Source organism: Urocitellus parryii, chromosome 3, assembly GCF_045843805.1.
Source record: "Urocitellus parryii isolate mUroPar1 chromosome 3, mUroPar1.hap1, whole genome shotgun sequence".
NCBI lineage: Eukaryota > Metazoa > Chordata > Mammalia > Rodentia > Sciuridae > Urocitellus > Urocitellus parryii.
The window spans coordinates 169912042-169931431 of NC_135533.1; the positions used below are offsets into that span (position 1 = coordinate 169912042).

Sequence of the window (19390 nt, forward strand, 5' to 3'; positions counted from 1 at the left end):
GCACAGTGGGCGGGAGGCGACGGGGCGGGGCGGGCCCGCGACCCCCTCCCCCAACTCTCCCGCGCGGCCGAGGGCTTTGCGCCCCCCTTCGGCAGACACCGCGGCGATGGCGGCTCCTTCTCGTGTCCCCTGCCTGGGAAGTCCAAGAGCCTAAGACCCGCCATCCCCTCGAGGCTCCGGACCGCCGAGGCGCGGAGGGGAAAAGGCAGGCGCGCGCGAGTTTACGCTTACTCCCGGGTTCTCCGTTCCTTTCCCCCGGCCTCTGGGTCCTTCTGACCCCAGCGCCTCCTCTACTTTCCCGAAGTCCCTGAGTCCTCCTGCCCCATGGCCTTGTTTCCCTGCTCCGATCTCAGACTGTCCGCTGACCGGAGCCCGGGCCACTTCACTCACTTATCTAGCGGATAAAGAGCCCTGCCCGCGCTCTCCCTGCTGCAGCCCCACGCTGGGTGAGACCGCTGGACCTGCATGGCAGCCTCTTTGTGCCGCCGGTGCTCAACCCAGGTGACCCCTTTTAATTCGGAATCGGACTCCTGGGCGTGAGCTTCAGGTCTGGGGCCAAGGATCACTGCACCCACCTGGTTCTGACCTTAGCTTGGTGTCACTGGCCCGCCCCACTCACCTTTGCCTGAAGAGGCCTCCTGTTGAGATGCCTGGTTGCTGGAGACTTTACAAAGAATTTCCTCCTTTTTCTTGCAAATACGCTCTTCTTGCATTTTTTCTACTCCTGTTTTCTGGGCCTGCCGGTGTACCTCATGGAGACCCACCCAGCATGCTGATGAGCCTGCCAGCTGGATACATATTGTTTCCCGGGGTGGCTTGCTGAGTTTAAGGTTGTTTATGTTATGACATTACTGCATTTGGGCTGAGAACCTAGTGTGCCAGGTCCTGGGTTGGGTGCTGAAAGATATTGAGTCCTAAAGGTGAGCTTGGGGGCGGGAGAGGTGTCTGCACACGCCCCAGTGACCTAGGCAGGTGCTGGGAATCTAGCCTCACGTGAACCTCTTCCATGCGGGTGGAGGTCCTGGGTGGTCCACCCCCACAGAACCGCTAAGAGAAACGTGAGCAGGTTCTGGGGATGTAGGTCGGTAGTAGAAAACTTACCTAAGAATCAGGACCTTGAAAGAAAGGTGGGGGCAGCGGGGGGTGGGGTGGGGGCAGCGGGGGGTGGGGTGGGGTGGGGGAGAAGGAAGAGAGAGATAAAGAAAAGGAACAGGAGCAAGTGCTAAGCTTTTATGCCCACTTTCTGGGTGGCCATCCAGGGTGGATTGTACTATAGGCAGCTAGAGACCTTACTGCTGTCCTATAACCCTCTCTTGGGGCCCTGCTTGCACTTTCTCTTCTCATCACCAAGCTACCTTTTGGGATCTAAGTTTTCATTTGATTTTTTTAGATTGCCTAATATTTGACTGCCTTGTCAAAGCTGTTCCTCCAGTTTTATCCCTAGGTAACAGAGTGACAGCCTCTTAGGGTATTTTCAGAAAACAGTGATAAAGTGAGAGGATATAATGAGTGAAGGCTCTGGAGTCAGAGCTCTGCTTTTTTTGGCTTAATCTCTTAATTTCTCAGTTCAGGGAATACATGTGAAGTGGATCAGTAAATCATATAATTAATGTTAGATAGAGCTAATGTTAGTTGAACAATTACTGTGTTCCAGGCACTACATTCAATGCTTATCATCTCACTAAATCTTCACAGCAGCAGAAAAAGTCCCCTGTTTCGTGGGTTGGGGAACTGAAGTACAGCCCCAGCTAAGGGAATTCCTCAGACACGCTCATTAACCATCATGCTGAGCTGCGCTTATTGTGGATAAAGAGGTGATACAAGCACGTTTTCCCAGCTACTGGGAGGCTGAGACCAGCCAGGGAAACATAGCAGGACCCTTCCCTTTCTCCTTAATCCCCGCCCTCATCCTCCCCGCCCCAACCCTGTCAAAAGGTGATGCATAAAAACTTTCTATAAATGCCTGTATTATTGTAAGTGCCCATTCAGGACAGTTTTATTTTAGGGTTGTCACAGATGCTCAAACTTCTGTTGTGTAAAGTTCAGCTTTCAACAGTGCTTTCAGATATTTTAGAAGTTTGGTCACCAATCATGTCCCTGAAATAAAAGCAAGGCGTTTCGTAATTGCATTTTAGAGAATGGTGCAGCACACTATTAATCACTCATAGACTATCACTCTGTCAGGGTATTAGAAAAAAAAGATGGCGGTGGCAGAGTAGGGGGCGCGGCGGTCTGCTCAGAGCTCTGGCCAACACTAGGGAGGCCATGGGGCGGGGCCGAGTCCAAGCCACGTCGGAGGCTCCGCCCCGTAGGGGCCGCCCCGCCTCCAGTGCCGAGGCGCATGCGCCGTATTTTTCAGGCTCCTTCTCAAGGAGTATGCGCGTCTCAACAGCAGCAGTTTGATTGGCTGAGCTGCACAGGGATCTAGGCCTGGAGGTCAGCTTTAGCTCCCAAATTTTTGCAGCCGCGGGGCAGTGACTAGGTCGCCGAGCCCAGCGAGGACGGGCAGGGCGGCATCAGCTTCAGTCGCACCTGGTTCCATCGCACGCAGAGCCACAACCTCAATCGAGCATGTTCTCCAGGGCCCAGGTGAGGCGAATTCTGCAGTGGGTGCCCGGGAAGGAGCGACTCGGCCTCTACAGGTTCCTGCCCTTCTTTTTTATCCTGGGAGGAACAATGGAGTGGATCATGATTAACGTGCGCGTGGGCCAGGAGACCTTCTGTAAGTGGGGGGTGTAGTAGCCTTCAGGGAGGCATGAGATGGCAGGGATCCGTTTCCCGGGGGTATTAGATTGCAGACCGCTTATTCTCCTTGGCGCCGAGCTGCTTTTTATTCTTGTCGGAAGGGCTAGCACTGTTACATTCACTTGGCAGTTGACCCCGCCTATGGCGCCGGCTCTTCTGTACGTCTTGCACATTGAAGTCCAGCCTTGCGACCTTTCCTGCACTTTTCAAGCTTGCCCTTCACCCTTGACTTTGAGCCAAGCCTAAGGAACAGGATAGCTCACAAACAACAGAAGAGGGGGTGGATCCTGAGGATTCATGGAAATCCCTATTAACTGTCCTCTCAGAACTCTTCAGCCCACACCCTGGAGGGAGCCGACCTGCCTGCCTAATCACCATTGTCTTAAGAGGGCAGTCACTGGCACCAGGTCTTTGGCCTGGGAGCAGATGCTCAGCACTGTAAAAAGAATGCCTGACATTGCTTAGCTGAGCACTATCTCTGGGCAGACTAGTTCCTTTCAGGAAGACTTCCCCAACTCCTAGGCCCTTTCTGCTTTGTCCCTCTTCTGAAATATATCACTTGTGAATTTTTATTTATTTATTTATTTATTTGTGGTGTCGGGGATGGAACACAGGGACTCACACTAGCTAGGTAACTGCTCTATTACTGAGCTATATGCTCCCAGCCCCACCGACTCTCATTTTTTAAATTGGAACTTTAGTGCTTCCTTCTGTTCTACCATTCTATTTATTGAACATCCATGAGAGGATCTAATGAACAAGGCAGAGGTTTTTTACTGCCAGAGAGCTAATGGGAAAGATCAGAGTTGGCTGGGTGTGGTGGCTGAGTATAGCAGAGTTCAAAGGCAGCCTCAGCAAAAATGAGGTGCTAAGCAACTCAGACCCTGTCTCTAATACAAAATAAGGCTGGGGGTGTGGCTCAGTGGGCCAGTGTCCCTGAGTTCAATCCCTGGTACCAAACAAACATAAAACCCAGTTACCATCAGGTCTGGGGATGTGGCTCTCAGTGGTACATCACTTATCTAGCATGAAAGTTTAATCCCCAGTACCGGGGACTGGGGGAGGAAAAAAGGGAGATGGTTTACTATTGTGATCAGTGCTGAGAGGAGCACAGGAGTGTTGGGTGGGCACATCCCTGGACTAGATGGTGCAGGGAAGGCTTCTGCAAGCAGTTACCAGGTACAGCAGGCTCTGAAGACTGTCAGCCAGATGCAAGTTCTGTAGAATTGAGTCTTCATGGCAGTGCTGAGAACTGGAGGCCTTGTGTGTATTGTGTTTGAAAAATTGAAGCAGATAAGCAGAGGGAGGTGTAAAGTGGCTAGAGAGGTGTCTAGCAGAGCTACATAGGGACTGCAGAACCAAGAATATATCCCAAGGACTGAAGGGTTTGAAGCAGCTCCTTGTGGAGAGATTGGTAAGAACACCTAGGTTGTGTGGTTGTCCGGAGTTCAGATGGTAGCCAGGTCTACTTTGAGGCAGAAGGGATGCCAAGAAGTAGGTGGAGTTGAGACAGCCCAAAGGGTGACAAAGCCAGGTGATTAAGTGGGCTTAAGACATGAGACCTGGATGCTGGGGCAGGGGCAACTCTCCTGAAGGTGCTGAACACAGGCAGTGTGATCCCTGGGCCCCATTTGGGATGTGCTAAGGAGATGGTTTATAAAAACCTGAAGGTCAGGAAGCAGACGTGGGCCAGAAACCTGTGAATGGCTTTGTGAACCATTCACAGGCAAATTGTGATGAAAAAGTCAAATAACCAACATGTTTAGGGTGACTGAGAGGCAAGGATGGACACCAGGAAGGTTTGTTATCACAGAAGAAAGGAGGTTAAGGAATTTTGACCCTGTAAAGGGAAGGTAACCCCCTGCTCTCAGAAAGACTGGAGGCTAGGCAAATGTTGATCAGAAAGGAGGGAGAGGATGGGATCAGTGCTTGGTGGGGCGAATAGCCCTTGGAAGTTAGCTGCAAGAGTGTTTTATGATGAGTGGCTAGGTGGGAGTGAGGAAAGAATGGTGAGGGTCATGGCTGAGGACACTGGATTGTCACACATCTCAGTATACCCAGTCAAGAGGCACTGGCTGGCTTTGTAATACACTGCAAGAAGGGTGAAGCATGGAAAAGAGAGGAATTTGGATTAATGGCTGCTTGGGGCTTTGAGGGTGTGTGAAGCAGCTGATATTGAATCTGTCATCTCAGCTACTCTGGAAGCCGAGGCAGAAGGATCCATGTTCAAGGCCAACCTAGGCAACTGAGTGAGATCTTGTCTCAAACAAAAACCCCAAAGGGCTGGAAGTGTAGCTTAGTGGTAGAATTTTTGCCTAGCATGCAGGGCCCTAGGTTCAATTCCCAGCACCCCCCCCCCCCAAAAAAAAAAGGTATTAATCATGATGCCTGTGGAGAAGGCACAAGATGAGGCAAGGAGCCTAAACCAGAGTTTTCAAATTGAAGGGGCATGTGCAGGTGCCAGTGCAGAGAAGATGGTGGCTGTCAAATGGCATAAGCCTTATAGGAAGAGGATTTAAAACAGAACAACAACAACAAAAAAAACATGGCACTAGAGATTGAACCTAGGGCCACTTTGCTACTGAGTTACATCCCATTTTTTTTTTTTTTTAAGACAACAAAACTCAACAGCTGAACAACTGTTGAGGATCTTGCTGAGTTGCTGAGGCTGACCTCAAACTTGTGATCAACCTCCAGCTACCTGAGTAGCTGGGATGACAGGTGTGTGCTACCCACAGGAAGATTTTTTACTTGAAGAAGGATAATCAATAATCTGGAGACATAGAGGCTGAGAACAAGGAAACTGACCTCCCTATCTCATCCTGAGGTCTGGAGTGTGGAAGAAGCAGCAGCCAAGAGCCTTTGAGGAGCTAGGTTTTAGTTAAGGATGATGTTAGAAACCATGGGAGAGGGTTGGGGATGTAGCTCAGTGGTAGAACAAGTACTTGCTTACCATGCATGAGGCTTCATTCAATCCCCAATACCACAGCAGAAAAACAAACAAAAATAAATAAATAAATAAAAAAGGTGGGAGGGAGTGGGAATAAGAAGTGAGGAAACTCCTAAAACACTACTTAGAGATGGGCCAGGACATGACCCTATCTTTGAAGATACTGATATTTAGCTTGTTATTTTAAGTCTAGGACTCTTACATAAACAGTGGTCATTTAACTCATTTTGTTTTAAATTATATTTTGGCACTGGATTAAACATTAATGTTGAAATTCAGAAACAGGCAACAGACTTGAGACTACTGATTGAATTCTGAGTATTTTTAATTCCTCAGTTTCTTAAAAATCTAAGCACAGTTTTTGTTTGATACAGATGATGTCTACCGAAGAAAAGCCTCAGAGAGACAGTATCAGAAAGGCCTGGATGACACATCTGAGACTGAACTTCAACAATCAATAAAATGAATATGAATTTTCACTAGTTTTTTTTCCTCAAGAATGTACTCTTACAGGGTGGGGTTGTGGCTCAGTGGTAGAGCACTTGCCTAGCATGTGTGAGGCACTGGGTCTGATTCACAGCACTGTATATAATAAAATAAAGGTCCATCAACAACTTATATTCCTCCTAAAACACCTACTTATCTATCCAATGAACCTAGTTCCTTTTTTTTTTTTGTACTGGGGATTGAACCCAGTGGTGCTTTGCCACTGAGCCACATTTACCCAAGCCCTTTTTATTTTGAGACAGGGTCTTGCTAAATTGCTGAGGCTGGCTTTGAACTTGTGATCTTCCTGCTTTAGCCTCCCCAAGCCACTGAGATTACATGCCTATGTCACTGCCTCTGGCAACCCGGCCCTTCTTGAGACTGGGTCTTGCTAAATTGTTGAGGCTTGTGATCTGCCTGCTTCAGCCTCCTGAGTAGGTGGGATTATTGGCATGTACCATAAAATGTTTTTCTACTTTCTTTTTTTGCAGTGCTGAGGATCAAACCCAGGGCCTTACACATGCTAGAGGAAAGTATTATCACTGAGCTACATCCCCTGACCCTGTGAAATATTTCTTGAATACAGCAACCAGGATGCTTTTCAGTACCGTTTGAAGTGTTTGTGAAACTCTTTGTTTTTTAAACAAAACAAAAAACCCAATTCCGCACCTCCAGGGGTGCGACTGATCTACATCCCTAGCCCTTTTCATTTTTTATTTTGAGATAGGGCTTCATGGAGTTGCTGAGACTAGCCTTGAACTTTTGATCCTCCTGCCTCAGCTTCTGGAGTTGCTGATTAAAGAGACCATGCTTGGTGGTAACCTTTCGTTGCAGAATTAAAATTAAGTCATGAACATAAAAGATCTTCATTGTTATGGTCACCTAAACTAGGAAAATTGTGCAGATTACATTTCTGTCTGCTACCAGCTTATAAACTCTTCAGGAGGGTAGTGGGATTTCCTGACACACTAATTCCTATTAGTGCTCTTGTGAACTCCCTTGCACAGGAGAGCAGGACTCCATGATTCATGCCCCTTGATGATCAAAGTGCTGTTGTTTCATTCAGCTGCTAAAGATAGAGAACTGCTCCCTCCCATAAGACAGGGAAACTACAGAGTTGAGCCAGATCAGAGGTGCAGTCTACTGAGTGAGAATATGGCAATGCCATCTAGCACAAGTTTGGGTCACTGGTGGAAGAAGCAAAGGCATATTTACATGCCTGGATAACTACATCCAATATCTTATCTTTGCAAATGAGAAAATACCTATATTCTAAAGAAGACTGAGTTTCAGAAGTTTCTAACTTTTGTGACAGAATAAAGAAGCTGATGCCAAGGGCCACAGGGAATAAAGTTAATTATCTCTGGCACAAATGTCTCCTGCATTTTTTTTTTAAGAGATTTTTTTCCTAGTCATACTCGTCATCTTATATTGGAACAAATGTTGGGTAAATAAAGAATCACTACTCAGATCTCATCACAGATTATCTACGAGTTCAGCATCTCCACTGGGAGGTGGCTTAAGTGTGAAGGCCAGTAATGACCAACACTATCAGGTAGAGTATTGCATACAATCCCCTACCCAGTTGTATCAGTGTGATGAACCTGACACTAGTGATTGAACTGCTGCATAAACTGTATGATTTTCAGCGACAAAGCCACAGCCACATTCTGTATTCCTTCTCACACACTTCCAGTTTTAGAAGTATATTTGATACATATAGAGAATATGTAACACTCAGTCTTTTATAAAGAACAATAAATGCCAATAAAACCATTCCTCAGCTTCTGTCTATAGTAATCCTTAACTGGCTTAACCCCTACTTTTTCCCCAGTCATTAGTTCTGTGCTGTTCTTCTCAAGGGTTTTCCTAGAGAAGTGACTTCCTGTTGGAGTAATTTATTTTATTGTGGTGTTGGGATTGAATCCAGGGGTGTTTTACCAGGAGCTACATCCCCACTTTTACTTATTTTGAGATAGCAAGATCTGAAGTAACTTATAAAGGATGCTAAGTGGCCATGCCTGGCTTTGAACTTGCAGTCCTCCTGCACCACACCCAACAGAATGCTGATTTATTATAGGAAAACAAACTTTGAAAATGCCAGGATAATGCCCAATTTCAAGGCAGGTAGACTAGTAAAGCAATGACTGTATTTAAGACCCATTTTCAGAGCACGTTACTTTGGATGCTATAAGAACTCACCTTTGTTGATCAAGATGCAAGCTTTTTACTCTTCAGCATTGGGGTGCTGGGGAGCAAACCCAGGGCCTTGTGCATAGGAAGCAAGCACTCACCTGAGCTACACCCCCAGTCACCCCAAAAAATCTTTTTAATACTCTTCCTAGGAATATCGACTCTACCCGACTTAAAGACATGTAAAACGAAAAGAAACCCAGTGTTCCTATATGCTGATTGTACAATGGTAGTATCCCCTAGTGTGTGAACTAGAAGGCCAAAAATTTTAAAAACTTATGTTTCAAACATTAAGAACTACAGTACTTTTTCTAGAATGATGAAAACCTAATAAGCATTTATTGCTAGAAATCTATCTCCACTGCTCTACTATGTTAAGGGGAAAAGATCATGAGTTTTAAAGCTTCACTTTATCATCTGAATTGATAAAAAAAAAAAAATAAGGTGAATGGTAAATTAAAAACGAGGGTTATTTTTGTCCATCTGGCAGTTCTATTTTGGAAGCCTTACCTAAATCTTTGATGTTTTGACTTAATCATCTTGGACCTCTTTTTTTTTGTACAAATTCTTCACACCTAGTTACCTCTCTTTTTTTCTATTTTGGTGGTACTGGGGATTGAACCCTGGGGCACTTTAACATTGAGTTACATCCCTAGTCCTTTTTATTTTTTTGAGACTGGGATTTGCTGTGTTGCTGAGGCTGGCCTCAAACTTGCAATGCCCTTGCCTCAGCATCATCAGCTGCTGAGAACATAGGTGTGTGCCACTTTGTCCAGCTGAGCTACCTCTCTTGAGAAAAATTTAACTCTTGTACTATGGTGTTTTCTAAATCAATTTCTCTCCCAGTCAAGCAGTACCAGTACTTAGACTACATATATATTTTAAATTTGGAGTTTCTTGCCACATTTATGTGCAACCCCCAAGACACGAATACTACAAATACCCAAAATGGGAAAAAAGAACAGTCTTCGTTTGTTTAGTATTGAGTTTTCTTGCACTTAGCTGACCTGGCATACTTCTAAGCAAAAAAAAAAAAAAAAGAGTAATATTTGAAACTCTTTGCTCACAGTGCTCAGCTGGGGTGTTTATACCTCAGTGATCTTTTGAAATATGCTCATGGTCACAGACGGGAGTCCACTCTATACTCAGAACAGAAGGGATACTGAGAGAATAGTTGATTTTTTTAGCCAATATTTTCTATTAAAAGCAGAGTCATATTTTTAGAACTTATAAACATTTTAAAGATATACCTGGGCCACTTTTCTCTGCTGACCACAAACAAGCTGCTAATAGTGGACACGCTTCTCTCACCTTCTGCTCTCAGAAACGTGCTCTTCAATTTCAATCTGCATTTCTGCCCATCCTGAGGAGTGCTAGGAATTCCTTGACTGCCAGCCAAAGGGTATGACATGGTATGGGGCACTTCATGCTGCAGTCTGAATACATCTGGCATCTCTGGAAATGCAGCCTGAACCCTGAACCAGGGGGTTGCATAATGACTTACACTTCCACTTGGCAGTCATATCCTCATTAGCATGAAATTGGGGCTTGCAGGATTGCTTTTCTTCAATCTGCTCAAAACTAACATGTGACACAGCTTTAACAGAACAACCAAACTTGGTTAATCCAAATCACTTTGCAAACTCCATTTTTATTTGGATTAAAAAGCTTTAAATGAACAAACATATGATACATACATGTTATAAGACTAGTAACCACTTAAACCTCAGATGATGATATGATACAGAAATTAGAATAAACCAAATTTTAATCAGGTCTGGAAAGGTTCAAGCTGAGAAGTTAATACCATCAATTTGGGGATTTTACACAAGTAACTGTCCTCCCCTCAATTCTTCCTCATCGGAAGAGGAGGGTGAGTTAAAAAAAAAAAATCAATTAAAGGCCTTTTAAATCAGCTGACAAACATTCTATTTTAAATCTATAGGCCCCTCCCTCCAAATGAACAAAGTTCTTCTCCACAGGAACTTACATTTTAAAAACATTTAAGTCATTATACTTTCTAAGCCACATTACTACAGTTCCTAAAACTCATGGGAGAAAAGATGTACTGTTTACCTGTACTTTCTTATGTCAGGACTTTTTTATTTTTCTTTTTTGGAAGATGGTTCACCTCAAATCTTATATTCTAAATATTAACTGATATTCTCCAAGTTAGTACATAGAAAGACATGATTCTAAAATAAATAGTTTATTTTATTTTTAAACTTAATTAGGGCCTGCCTATTGGCACCCTGGGCTGGCTCTGCACTGCCTTAAGGAGCTCCTAAGGTACTGGGAAGGAGCCTGGAGGAGGAGCGCTCTGCTTCTAAGTGCCCCTGTGGCCCACAGTGAAGAGTTTTTAGAAGTTCCCCCCAAAAGTCTCATCCAGACCTTAAAAAGGGAAATAAAATGAATGTATGAAATAAATAAATAATTTAACCAAAATTAAGTTTCAGGTTCTTTGGTGTAATTCAAGGATGTCTAAAAAGAAAGAATCTGATTGCATTACACAGTCCATGATGATTCAATGGTCGAAATAACCAGGAATTGGAGATTTCTTTATCTGATTCAGTTTAACAATAAGGTACTGAAATACTACTGCAATACATTTTTTAAAATTCAAAATTATTTAAAATACTTGATGCAAACTGAGATCCAGTGGTTGACTAATGGCAATTAAATTACAAGGGCCTCCTTGTAATTATCTAGATACAACAGACTTTTTCCATTCTATAATCTTTTGCCCTCATGATTTATTAAGTATGGTAATTAAACATCTGGGTATTGATTCAGAGCAGATTAAAAGGAAAAAAGTACCCTCTGCAAGTCAATCTCTCAACTTACAAACAGCAGTGTGGAAGCTTCACCTTGACAATGCAACCATCCTGTTACAATAAAGCAGGTTTCAAAAACACACCACCAAGTGAAGTAATGTTCCATGTTTGCAGTTTCCTACCATCTAAGCAGCATATGCTGCCTCCAAATGTTTATTCTAGGGCCATATAAGAAAGACGAGGTCACCAAACCCAAGTGTTTGGGATCCATAATGGTCTCTTTAGTGAGCATTTTTCTTAAATTATGATTCCCTTCTCCTATAATTCAAAAGCACAAGCTAAATTGAAAAACATATTTTAGGAAGAAATAAATTTCTGATTGAGAATTACAACCCTGAAACTTAGAAGAAAAAAAAAATGCCACAACTGATAATAAAGAAACAATGACTATGAAACATTTGCAAGTGCAGGTAATCTACCGTATGTCACAATTATGCTCATGACACAGCTCAGATCCAATTACACACTTCCTTCTTTATGTTAAGTGTTATGCTTAAAAATAAATCACCTCCATGCATACCTCTATGCTTTCCTCAAGATGAACTTTGAAGTTTTCAATGTAATAGATTTGAAATTTCAAACACATCTAACATATATAGGCATAAGTTGCAAATTCATTAGAAACAGATCAAAAGTACCCTTAAACTTACCTGCCAAGACTAGATATAATTCAGGGCTATGAACATTTTCTGCAAAACCACTTGACACCATAGATGTCTAACTCGGCACAAGAAAAACTGCATTCCCTCCAGGAATTTGGGAGGCACACAGGCTGTGGGTGGACACACAACATTGACCACAGATTTCTATAGTGAGCCTCTGAGTTAACAGAGCAAATGTGCCATGTCTCTCAAACACCCATAATCTAAACAACCTTTCAAAGAAAGCACTTTACCTGTAAGAAACAGCTTTTTGGGAAAGTGGCTTAAGATATTCAGGCACATGAAACATATACAAACACGCTACCCTCTCTAAGATGTAAACTAGGACCAACTTCACATTTCATTGTCAACTTAAACTAATCTGTAAACTCTTGTGTTTTTTTTTTTCATTTTTTCTTTTGTAAAAAACAAAACAAAACAAAACAAAAACCCCAAACAAAACAAAACAAAAACCCCCCAAAACCCCAAGCCAAGACAAAACCTTGGATGGTTTCAGTCCCATCGCAACAAGTAAAAAGATAAAACTCCAAGTCTACATACACAACCAATTATGAAACTGGTTTTAAACAAAGGAAACATATGCCAAAAAATCTTTGTGTATTTGATAAAGTCAACTTAATATAACAAAACCAAATTGAAATAGCTTATTAAAAGTGTCCTTATATAAAAATGGCCTTGTGATGTACAGTAAAATGCAATAAAAATCATTATCCTTTGTTCCTTCCCCCCACCCCCAGTAACTAAAATGGCTACTGTTCCACAACTCTTTATGCTTCTATAAAAAAAAAAAAAAAAAAAAAAAAAAACAACAAAAAAAACATAATGATGTTACTAAACGTTTTCTAGGTTGTACGCTTGGCGAATGTTGAGGGTGTCTCGAAGCATCAAATCCCGTAGACGCCAGAGGGCATCTGCCATGGTGGTGTGGGCCCCTTTACTTTTGAGCCAGTGAGAGGGGAGGCGGCTCTCCTGTTCTTTTGACAAATGGACATCACGTCTTCGAGCTAAAAATTAAAGTGTAAAGAAAACAGAAAATGGAATTTTAAGGTAACAAAAAGTCTCTTGGTTCTAAAGGCTAAAAGGCTGATGGTTTATTACGCCACAAAACAAAAAATGTTTTTTATTTTTTTGTATAAGGGAATGAACCCAGGGGCATTTCTGAGCCATCTCACCAGCCCCCCTTTCTCTCTAATTTTGAGACAGGGTCTCGCCAAGTTGCTTAGGGCCTTGCTGAGTTACTGAGGCTGGCTTTGTAATCCTCCTGCCTCAGCTTCCTGAGCCACTGGGATTATAGGCATGTGCCACCATGCCTGGCCCACAAAACATTTAATACAAAAGTGCCTAAGAAGGTAAATATGTGAAGGGAAAAATCATACCTTCTATTCTTAAATTATCAAATTTGGTTTAAAATAAAGAATAAGTAGAAACTATGTACTGAAAATACATTAAGTCTATTGAAGTAACTTACAGACTAATGGGAACATGTTTTTGATGTTTTTCTTTTTAAAAATCTGCCATCTACACTAATGCCTGAAAGATAATTAATATACTTGAAAAGATAGTTGGGATGCTTATAAACAAAACTAAGCTTTGAAATTAGTTTAAAAACCCATTTTCAGAGTATGATGTCAATGTGTAAAAAGAAGTTCTAGGCCATTCTAAGACATAATTTATTGTACAGGTATAAGAAAAAGGGATGTCTGCTAGCTGGGCACAGTGGCAGACACCTGTAATCCCAGTGGCTTGAGAGGCTAAGGCAGGAGACTTGCAAGTTCAACACCAGCCTCAGCAACTTGGTGAGGCCCTGTCTCAAAGGGCTGGGGATGTGGTTCAGAAGCTAAGCGCCCTTGAGTTGAATCCTTGGTACTCCCCTATACCCCCCCAAAAAGGTGGAGGGTGTTTGTTAAGAGCTAACAGTATCATGAGGAGGAAGAACACACTTTGCAAAGGCTTATTTAGAAGGACTCTCCTTACCTGCTAGAGTTTGGTCCCATTTGCTAATGCTATTAGACTCAGCACTGAGTCCCTCAATGTATTTCAGGTAGGCCTCGGAGTGAAGAAGTCGCTGGGTCTTCGGTGGGGGAGCCACAAACATGGGTGTTGTTGGCTGTTGTATAACAGGAGGTCCAGTTGGATGTGGGCCAGGATATGGAGGTGGTGCCTGCTGTCCTGGAGGCCCCAAAACTCCCACCTGAAAGAATATGTGACCACATGGTGAGACAAAAAGATACTCTGCATTGTTGAGAAGGAAGATGTCTAGAAGTCTCTTGAGTCCTAGGAAAATCAAACTGGGGGCTCACCTGTTGTCCATATGGACTTCCACCTGGTGCTGGAGTCCCTACCATAGGGGCCACTCCTTGGTTCATCACACCTATAATTCAGAATGCAATGATACAATTAGAGGCTCTGGGTTGAAATGATGAAAAAAACTATTGTTTGATAAGAAATGATGTCATTTGATAATGCCAACCTATGCACCTCTGCCCTTGAGTGTGGATAGGAAACCTAAGTATCCAGAACAAGAGTCAAATAGAAAATCTGCATTCCTTAGTTTCTAGGTACCTAATGCACAATGCTAGTAGACCTTGTCAGATGTACATCCATTACTCATAGTTTAGAATTGATTTGAACATTGCATAAAATTCTAGTATTTCAGTAAGTGAGTTATAGTCAGAATACACCTCTATTTTTAAGGTACATTTCTTGCGACAACACATTATTCTCCAACTGCAGCCTGTGGAAATGGTATTGAAATCAGGCTCAGCAGTAAGCAAAGTGCTAACATAGGAGGGACATGATAGAAGAGATTGTGGAAGTAGTTAACTGGGCTTTGTAGAGGTTGGAGGTGCTGCCTTGCTGTCTCCTTGCAGACTATCAGCATCTAGTTCTAACTGGAGTCACTAATGCTAATGATAGAACAGTACTCTGAAAATGGATGATGTATTAGTGGAGTAGTCTTGCTGCTATTGCTTCAGATGCAAAATGACAAAAGAACAAAGACTTCATGACCCTACTATGTTTGTTCTGTCTCTGGTAATAATTAAACTTCCCTTGCTGAATGTTCACTAGTAATTGTTTGCTCTCAATTGTTAACAATGAGATATCCTAAATTTAGTGTCTGAGGCTATTTTTATCTATTCAGGTAAAATATAAAAATTGGCAAGGGACCCAGTTCATTAAAAACTAACAAACCGGGGCTGGGGATGTGGCTCAAGCGGTAGCGCGCTTGCCTGTCATGCGTGCGGCCCGGGTTCGATCCTCAGCACCACATACAAAGAAAGATGTTGTGTCTGCCGAAAACTAAAAAATAAATATTAAAAATTCTCTCTCTCTCAAAAAAAAAAAAAAAAAGAATCCATTAATTAAAAAAAAACAAAACAAAACAAAAACTAACAAACCACAACTAAAACCATGTTAAGCTGTTTTTAAAGTCCTGCTGGCTATGTAGAAGGAACTAACTTCAAAATCTATAGTTCCTCTGGATTAAAAATGCTGGCACTTCGATCAGGCAGAATCAACCCATTATTCTAAGGTTCAGAGTTGTTAAATGCCACTTCCAGGAAGTATAGGCATCCTCTTATATGTTAAGAGAAAAAAAAAATCAAGTAAAAATCAAACTTCCATTTAAAAAGCAGGGATTTTTTATATTTCAAGTACTTAAGTGTACCTGGATCATCACAGTAGGATCCTGATGGTTATCTGTGAATGAATGAAGAGGTGGTGTTGGGTAAACTGCTGCTTCAGCAATATATTACTAGACCCGGCCCCTTTTCTAGGATACTCACCTACCTTAGACTCCACACATAAAGGGGCTCCCTAAGCTGCCTAAATCATTGCTTTGCAGGGCAGCACAAACAAATTAGCAAACCCCTCTTCTCCCTCTGTTTACAACTGCCATGCCAGGGGCAGCCAGTGACAATGTGAGCTGAGTGACCACAGGAATTCCCTGAATCCTGGGCTCCTAAAAGCCTGATTAGACATGTGCATGTACATACCAAGGGGGTTCTTTCCTGTCTCCCTCACTATAACCAGGGGTGTTGTGCTTCCTTCAAATGTGATTTAGAATCTGAAAGAGGGGATGGGAGAACAGGTATGCCCCACACCCACCAAAAGACAGCTCCTACCCAGGGCCTTAGACATGGCTTCCCATTGAGTACATACATCTAGAATGGACCAACTCCAACATGGTCTCATTGACTCAGATACCCTGTGCCAAGGTGAGAGGGCAGAGAATTAAGGCCAAGTCCACCCACCACACGGGTATACCTATTTTATGACTGACTCCTGCTGCCATAGCAATTCACGCAATAGGTCACCATTTCCAGAGAGAAACACCTACCTCCAAAAACATTTCCTCCTCTAGGAACATGTGGAAAAATACTTCAGTGGAGTTATAGCTGTTATCTAAGCAGTACTCACAAAGAGTGTGGCTGGAGGCTCCAGGTCAGGCCACCAGGTTTGTTAACCCAACACACTGCTGTATCTAACCTCTTCAGCATTGTTTGGACCCTGCAAAACTCTATGGTCTCTAGGTCCAAGACCTGGTATAAGCAAACCTGATAAGTTTCCAACCACATTTTATCTGGGTTGGGCTCTTACCCGATTATCTTAGATAATGGAGCAAATACTATTCCAAGTTATCTAAAGGCCACATTCCTTCTAATAGATTATAGCCAAGAGTCAGTTCTTTTGCATATGATAGCAATTAATATGAGAAGCTACAATTTTCCTTTTTCTTTAAAATAATCAGCTTGCTAATTCATTATAAAGTGAAACTAAATGTAGCAACTTCTGGGCTCCATTTATATACTATACATGTAAGAACTTCTGCTGACAGACAAATCAGTGTTTACTAGGGTGGGCTAGGCTGTTCTTTAAAAATGTTATGTCATGCTTCTTAAGGGACTCAGATACAGAAAATTAAATGCAAATTTATTTCCCTCCTTCCTTTTTGTTCCCAAGACTGTGAGGGGAGGATTTCTGAAGAGTATTTGGAACCCTACAATCCCCTTAGCAGGGTTGTTTGATGAGGAGATGAACTCTACACAGAAGACCATGTGAGGTAAGAATTGCACTAGATGAAAAAATGCATTCAGATGAAAAAAGCATTTTAATATGACCCTAAGCTAGCAATCTGGGAAACTTCATTCCCTGATCAGAGGGTGCAAGATTTCTAGGCTGGCTGGCTGGCTGGCTTTTTGGCATATGTTGTATTATTTGAGTATTTGTCCTGCCTCTTGGTCTGCTGAGTCTGGCTTTTGCCTTCTTGCACCCTGTGCTACTGTCAGGCAGCCAGGTCCACAAGGGCACAGGTGCTGTGCCACCTGCTTAACACGTTCTAGGCCCTGTTGCTGACAGCTCTGGGGTACTCAGTGAGGGAAGCCTGGCCATAGTGGGCAGCAGGTGTCTCCTGGAAGAACTGGCTGAGGGAGGAAAAAGAGAATACGAAGATGAGATTAATGAGTGAATGAGGATGAAGTTCTTACCCGGTGGTGGGATGCCCGGGAGGCCGGGCACACCTGGCGGAAGATGGTGGGGTGGAGGCCCCCCAGGGTGAAGTGGCTGCATGCTGCCCATGCTAACAAGGCCATCAACTGGGCCCTGCAAAGGTGGAAGGCCTGGCGGATAGCCACCCATCATGCCTTGAAGGACACAACAAATTTCAGACATGCATCATTAACATGCAACATGAGCTAAGTAATAACAACCCCCCACATGCACTATCAACGAATAAAGCACCCTTAGTACTGCATGATATAACAGTAATTAGTGTAATTATTTTGTTGCAATAATGAACAAAATAAAAAGCTACACATATGAAACCCCACATTTCTAGATGAATTAGTACTTAGTACATTATTGTTTGTAGTTATTTTCACTGGAATAAATATGCTATGTTTTCACTTAAATAATAATGAAGAGGAGTTCCAGTAACAGCCTTCCCAAAGTCCAAATTACTGCAAGCTGTTCAAGGAGAGTGACCAGTTCTGCTGACTGCAACTCTAATTGAACAGTACATACCCCATCATTCCACTCTGTCCACACTCATATGCCTATCATGGGTACCCATGAGGAGAAATCAGAATGGAGGGAAATGAAGTGCAGAGTCCTGATCAGAAAGCATGGTTCTCCAGCTTGGGGGCAAGAATTTTTCAAGGCTTTTACATCTACTCCTTCTCCCTTCTAGCCCCACCACTGCAGGTAAGAATGAATTGTGCTAGGGTTTGAGCTGGGGAACAGTTTCTAAGAGCCATCACAATGAATGATATTTCATCTTTAGATCTCAAAACTTGTTTAAAAAAAAAAAAATCTAAATCCTCCCAAGCCAACCAAAGCTCGGGGGCACTCAGAAACCTACATGCAGAGGTACGGCTGGAGAATCAGGCTCTGCTGACATGAGAAAATGCCAATTGTCATCACTGTCTCCAAGCTCACAAATGTCGTCATATAAACCTTCAGTTAACAGGGAGCATTTTAATCAAGGTATAGAATTTCTGTTCACAGAGGCTTTTGTTCCTTTATTTTCAGAGCATACCTTCACAGAACAAATATCTTCTGCTGGCTAGGGAAGAGTTGCAGCAAACAAGTATTTTTGGCAAAAAGGGTGAAAATAAAATATTTTCAAATGTCAAGGACTCCCTATCAAAAAAACCTTTAAGATCACATAGCATTTTTTTAAAACAAGAAAAACAACTTGACTTTTCTGGGATTTGTAATGTTCATGATGAACAGAATTTTGAAAAGCTTCCCCTGAAGTGCAGTCACTTGATCATATCTTCTTGCAAAGGGAGAGTTAAGGGACTAGTGCCAAGCCTAGTTTTTATTCAATACTCTTTGTAGAGGCACTATGGGAAACAGTGGAAAACTCCAGATTCTGAGAATTTCATTCTGACTTTTCCTTAGGAATTATTCAAAAGTATTTATTTATAAAAAGTTCAGTCTTTTAAAGCTATGACATCACTGAAAATCCTGAGATTGACTACCTTGTTTCCTTAGTCATATATAAAACTGACTGAAAAACTTACAATTATACAAACCAATAAAACAAACTTAAAATAATATTTCTGTACATGAAACAGGACGAGTTTCATTTGTTAAAGAGTTCAGAGAGTAAAAAGTACTTTTGAATAGACGCCATCATCTAAATATGAGGAGATCCAATGCTACCAAACTGCCTTTAAACCACACCACAAGGTATAGTTTTTAGGGATAAGTAGGTGAGAAATTTAAGAATGTTAGGAGGCTTTGCTTTCAATTACAAAAGCCCATCTGAACGCAGCCTTCACAGGCTGTGATTGAAGATTAAGAACTGAAAGACATGACAATTGTCTTCATTAAACTGTACTTTGGCATTTATTATCCCAGTCACATGTGTTCAAATGAGCTTCAATGCTTGTAAGCAAAGCTGGTTTCAGACACTGACAAGGCTAAGACTCAGGCCCTCAGCAACCTGTAAACCCGTGAAAAATCACCCTCTTAGCTTCAAAGTTCCCACTGTGGACCAAAGACTGCTTACCATC

At 42.6% G+C, this 19390-nt stretch overlaps 2 protein-coding genes across 10 annotated transcripts in view; one reads left to right on the plus strand and one right to left on the minus strand.

Annotated features, from left to right (window-relative positions):
- The first annotated feature begins 2368 nt into the window (after positions 1 to 2368).
- On the plus strand, positions 2369 to 6174 carry Uqcc5 (ubiquinol-cytochrome c reductase complex assembly factor 5). Its single transcript, XM_026388600.2, has 2 exons — positions 2369 to 2722; positions 6070 to 6174. Exons 1-2 carry the CDS (start codon positions 2572 to 2574, stop codon positions 6159 to 6161), a joined length of 243 nt encoding a protein of 80 aa, XP_026244385.1. The 5' UTR covers positions 2369 to 2571; the 3' UTR covers positions 6162 to 6174.
- Positions 6175 to 10007: 3833 nt separating this feature from the next.
- The window catches only part of Pbrm1 (polybromo 1), a 92929-nt gene continuing 83546 nt past the window's right edge, over positions 10008 to 19390 (minus strand). For 6 of the 9 annotated variants that reach the window (XM_077796208.1, XM_077796205.1, XM_077796209.1 and 3 more), the window contains 3 exons: positions 14171 to 14241; positions 13845 to 14061; positions 10008 to 12874 (listed from right to left, as the gene is read on the minus strand). In XM_077796208.1, coding sequence (XP_077652334.1) covers positions 12702 to 12874; positions 13845 to 14061; positions 14171 to 14241 — 461 coding nt within the window. In that variant the 3' untranslated portion in view covers positions 10008 to 12701. Of the gene's footprint in view, positions 12875 to 13844; positions 14062 to 14170; positions 14242 to 17356; positions 17513 to 19390 lie in introns of all 9 variants that reach the window. The other 3 variants (XM_077796200.1, XM_077796202.1, XM_077796201.1) reach the window with 1 other exon arrangement.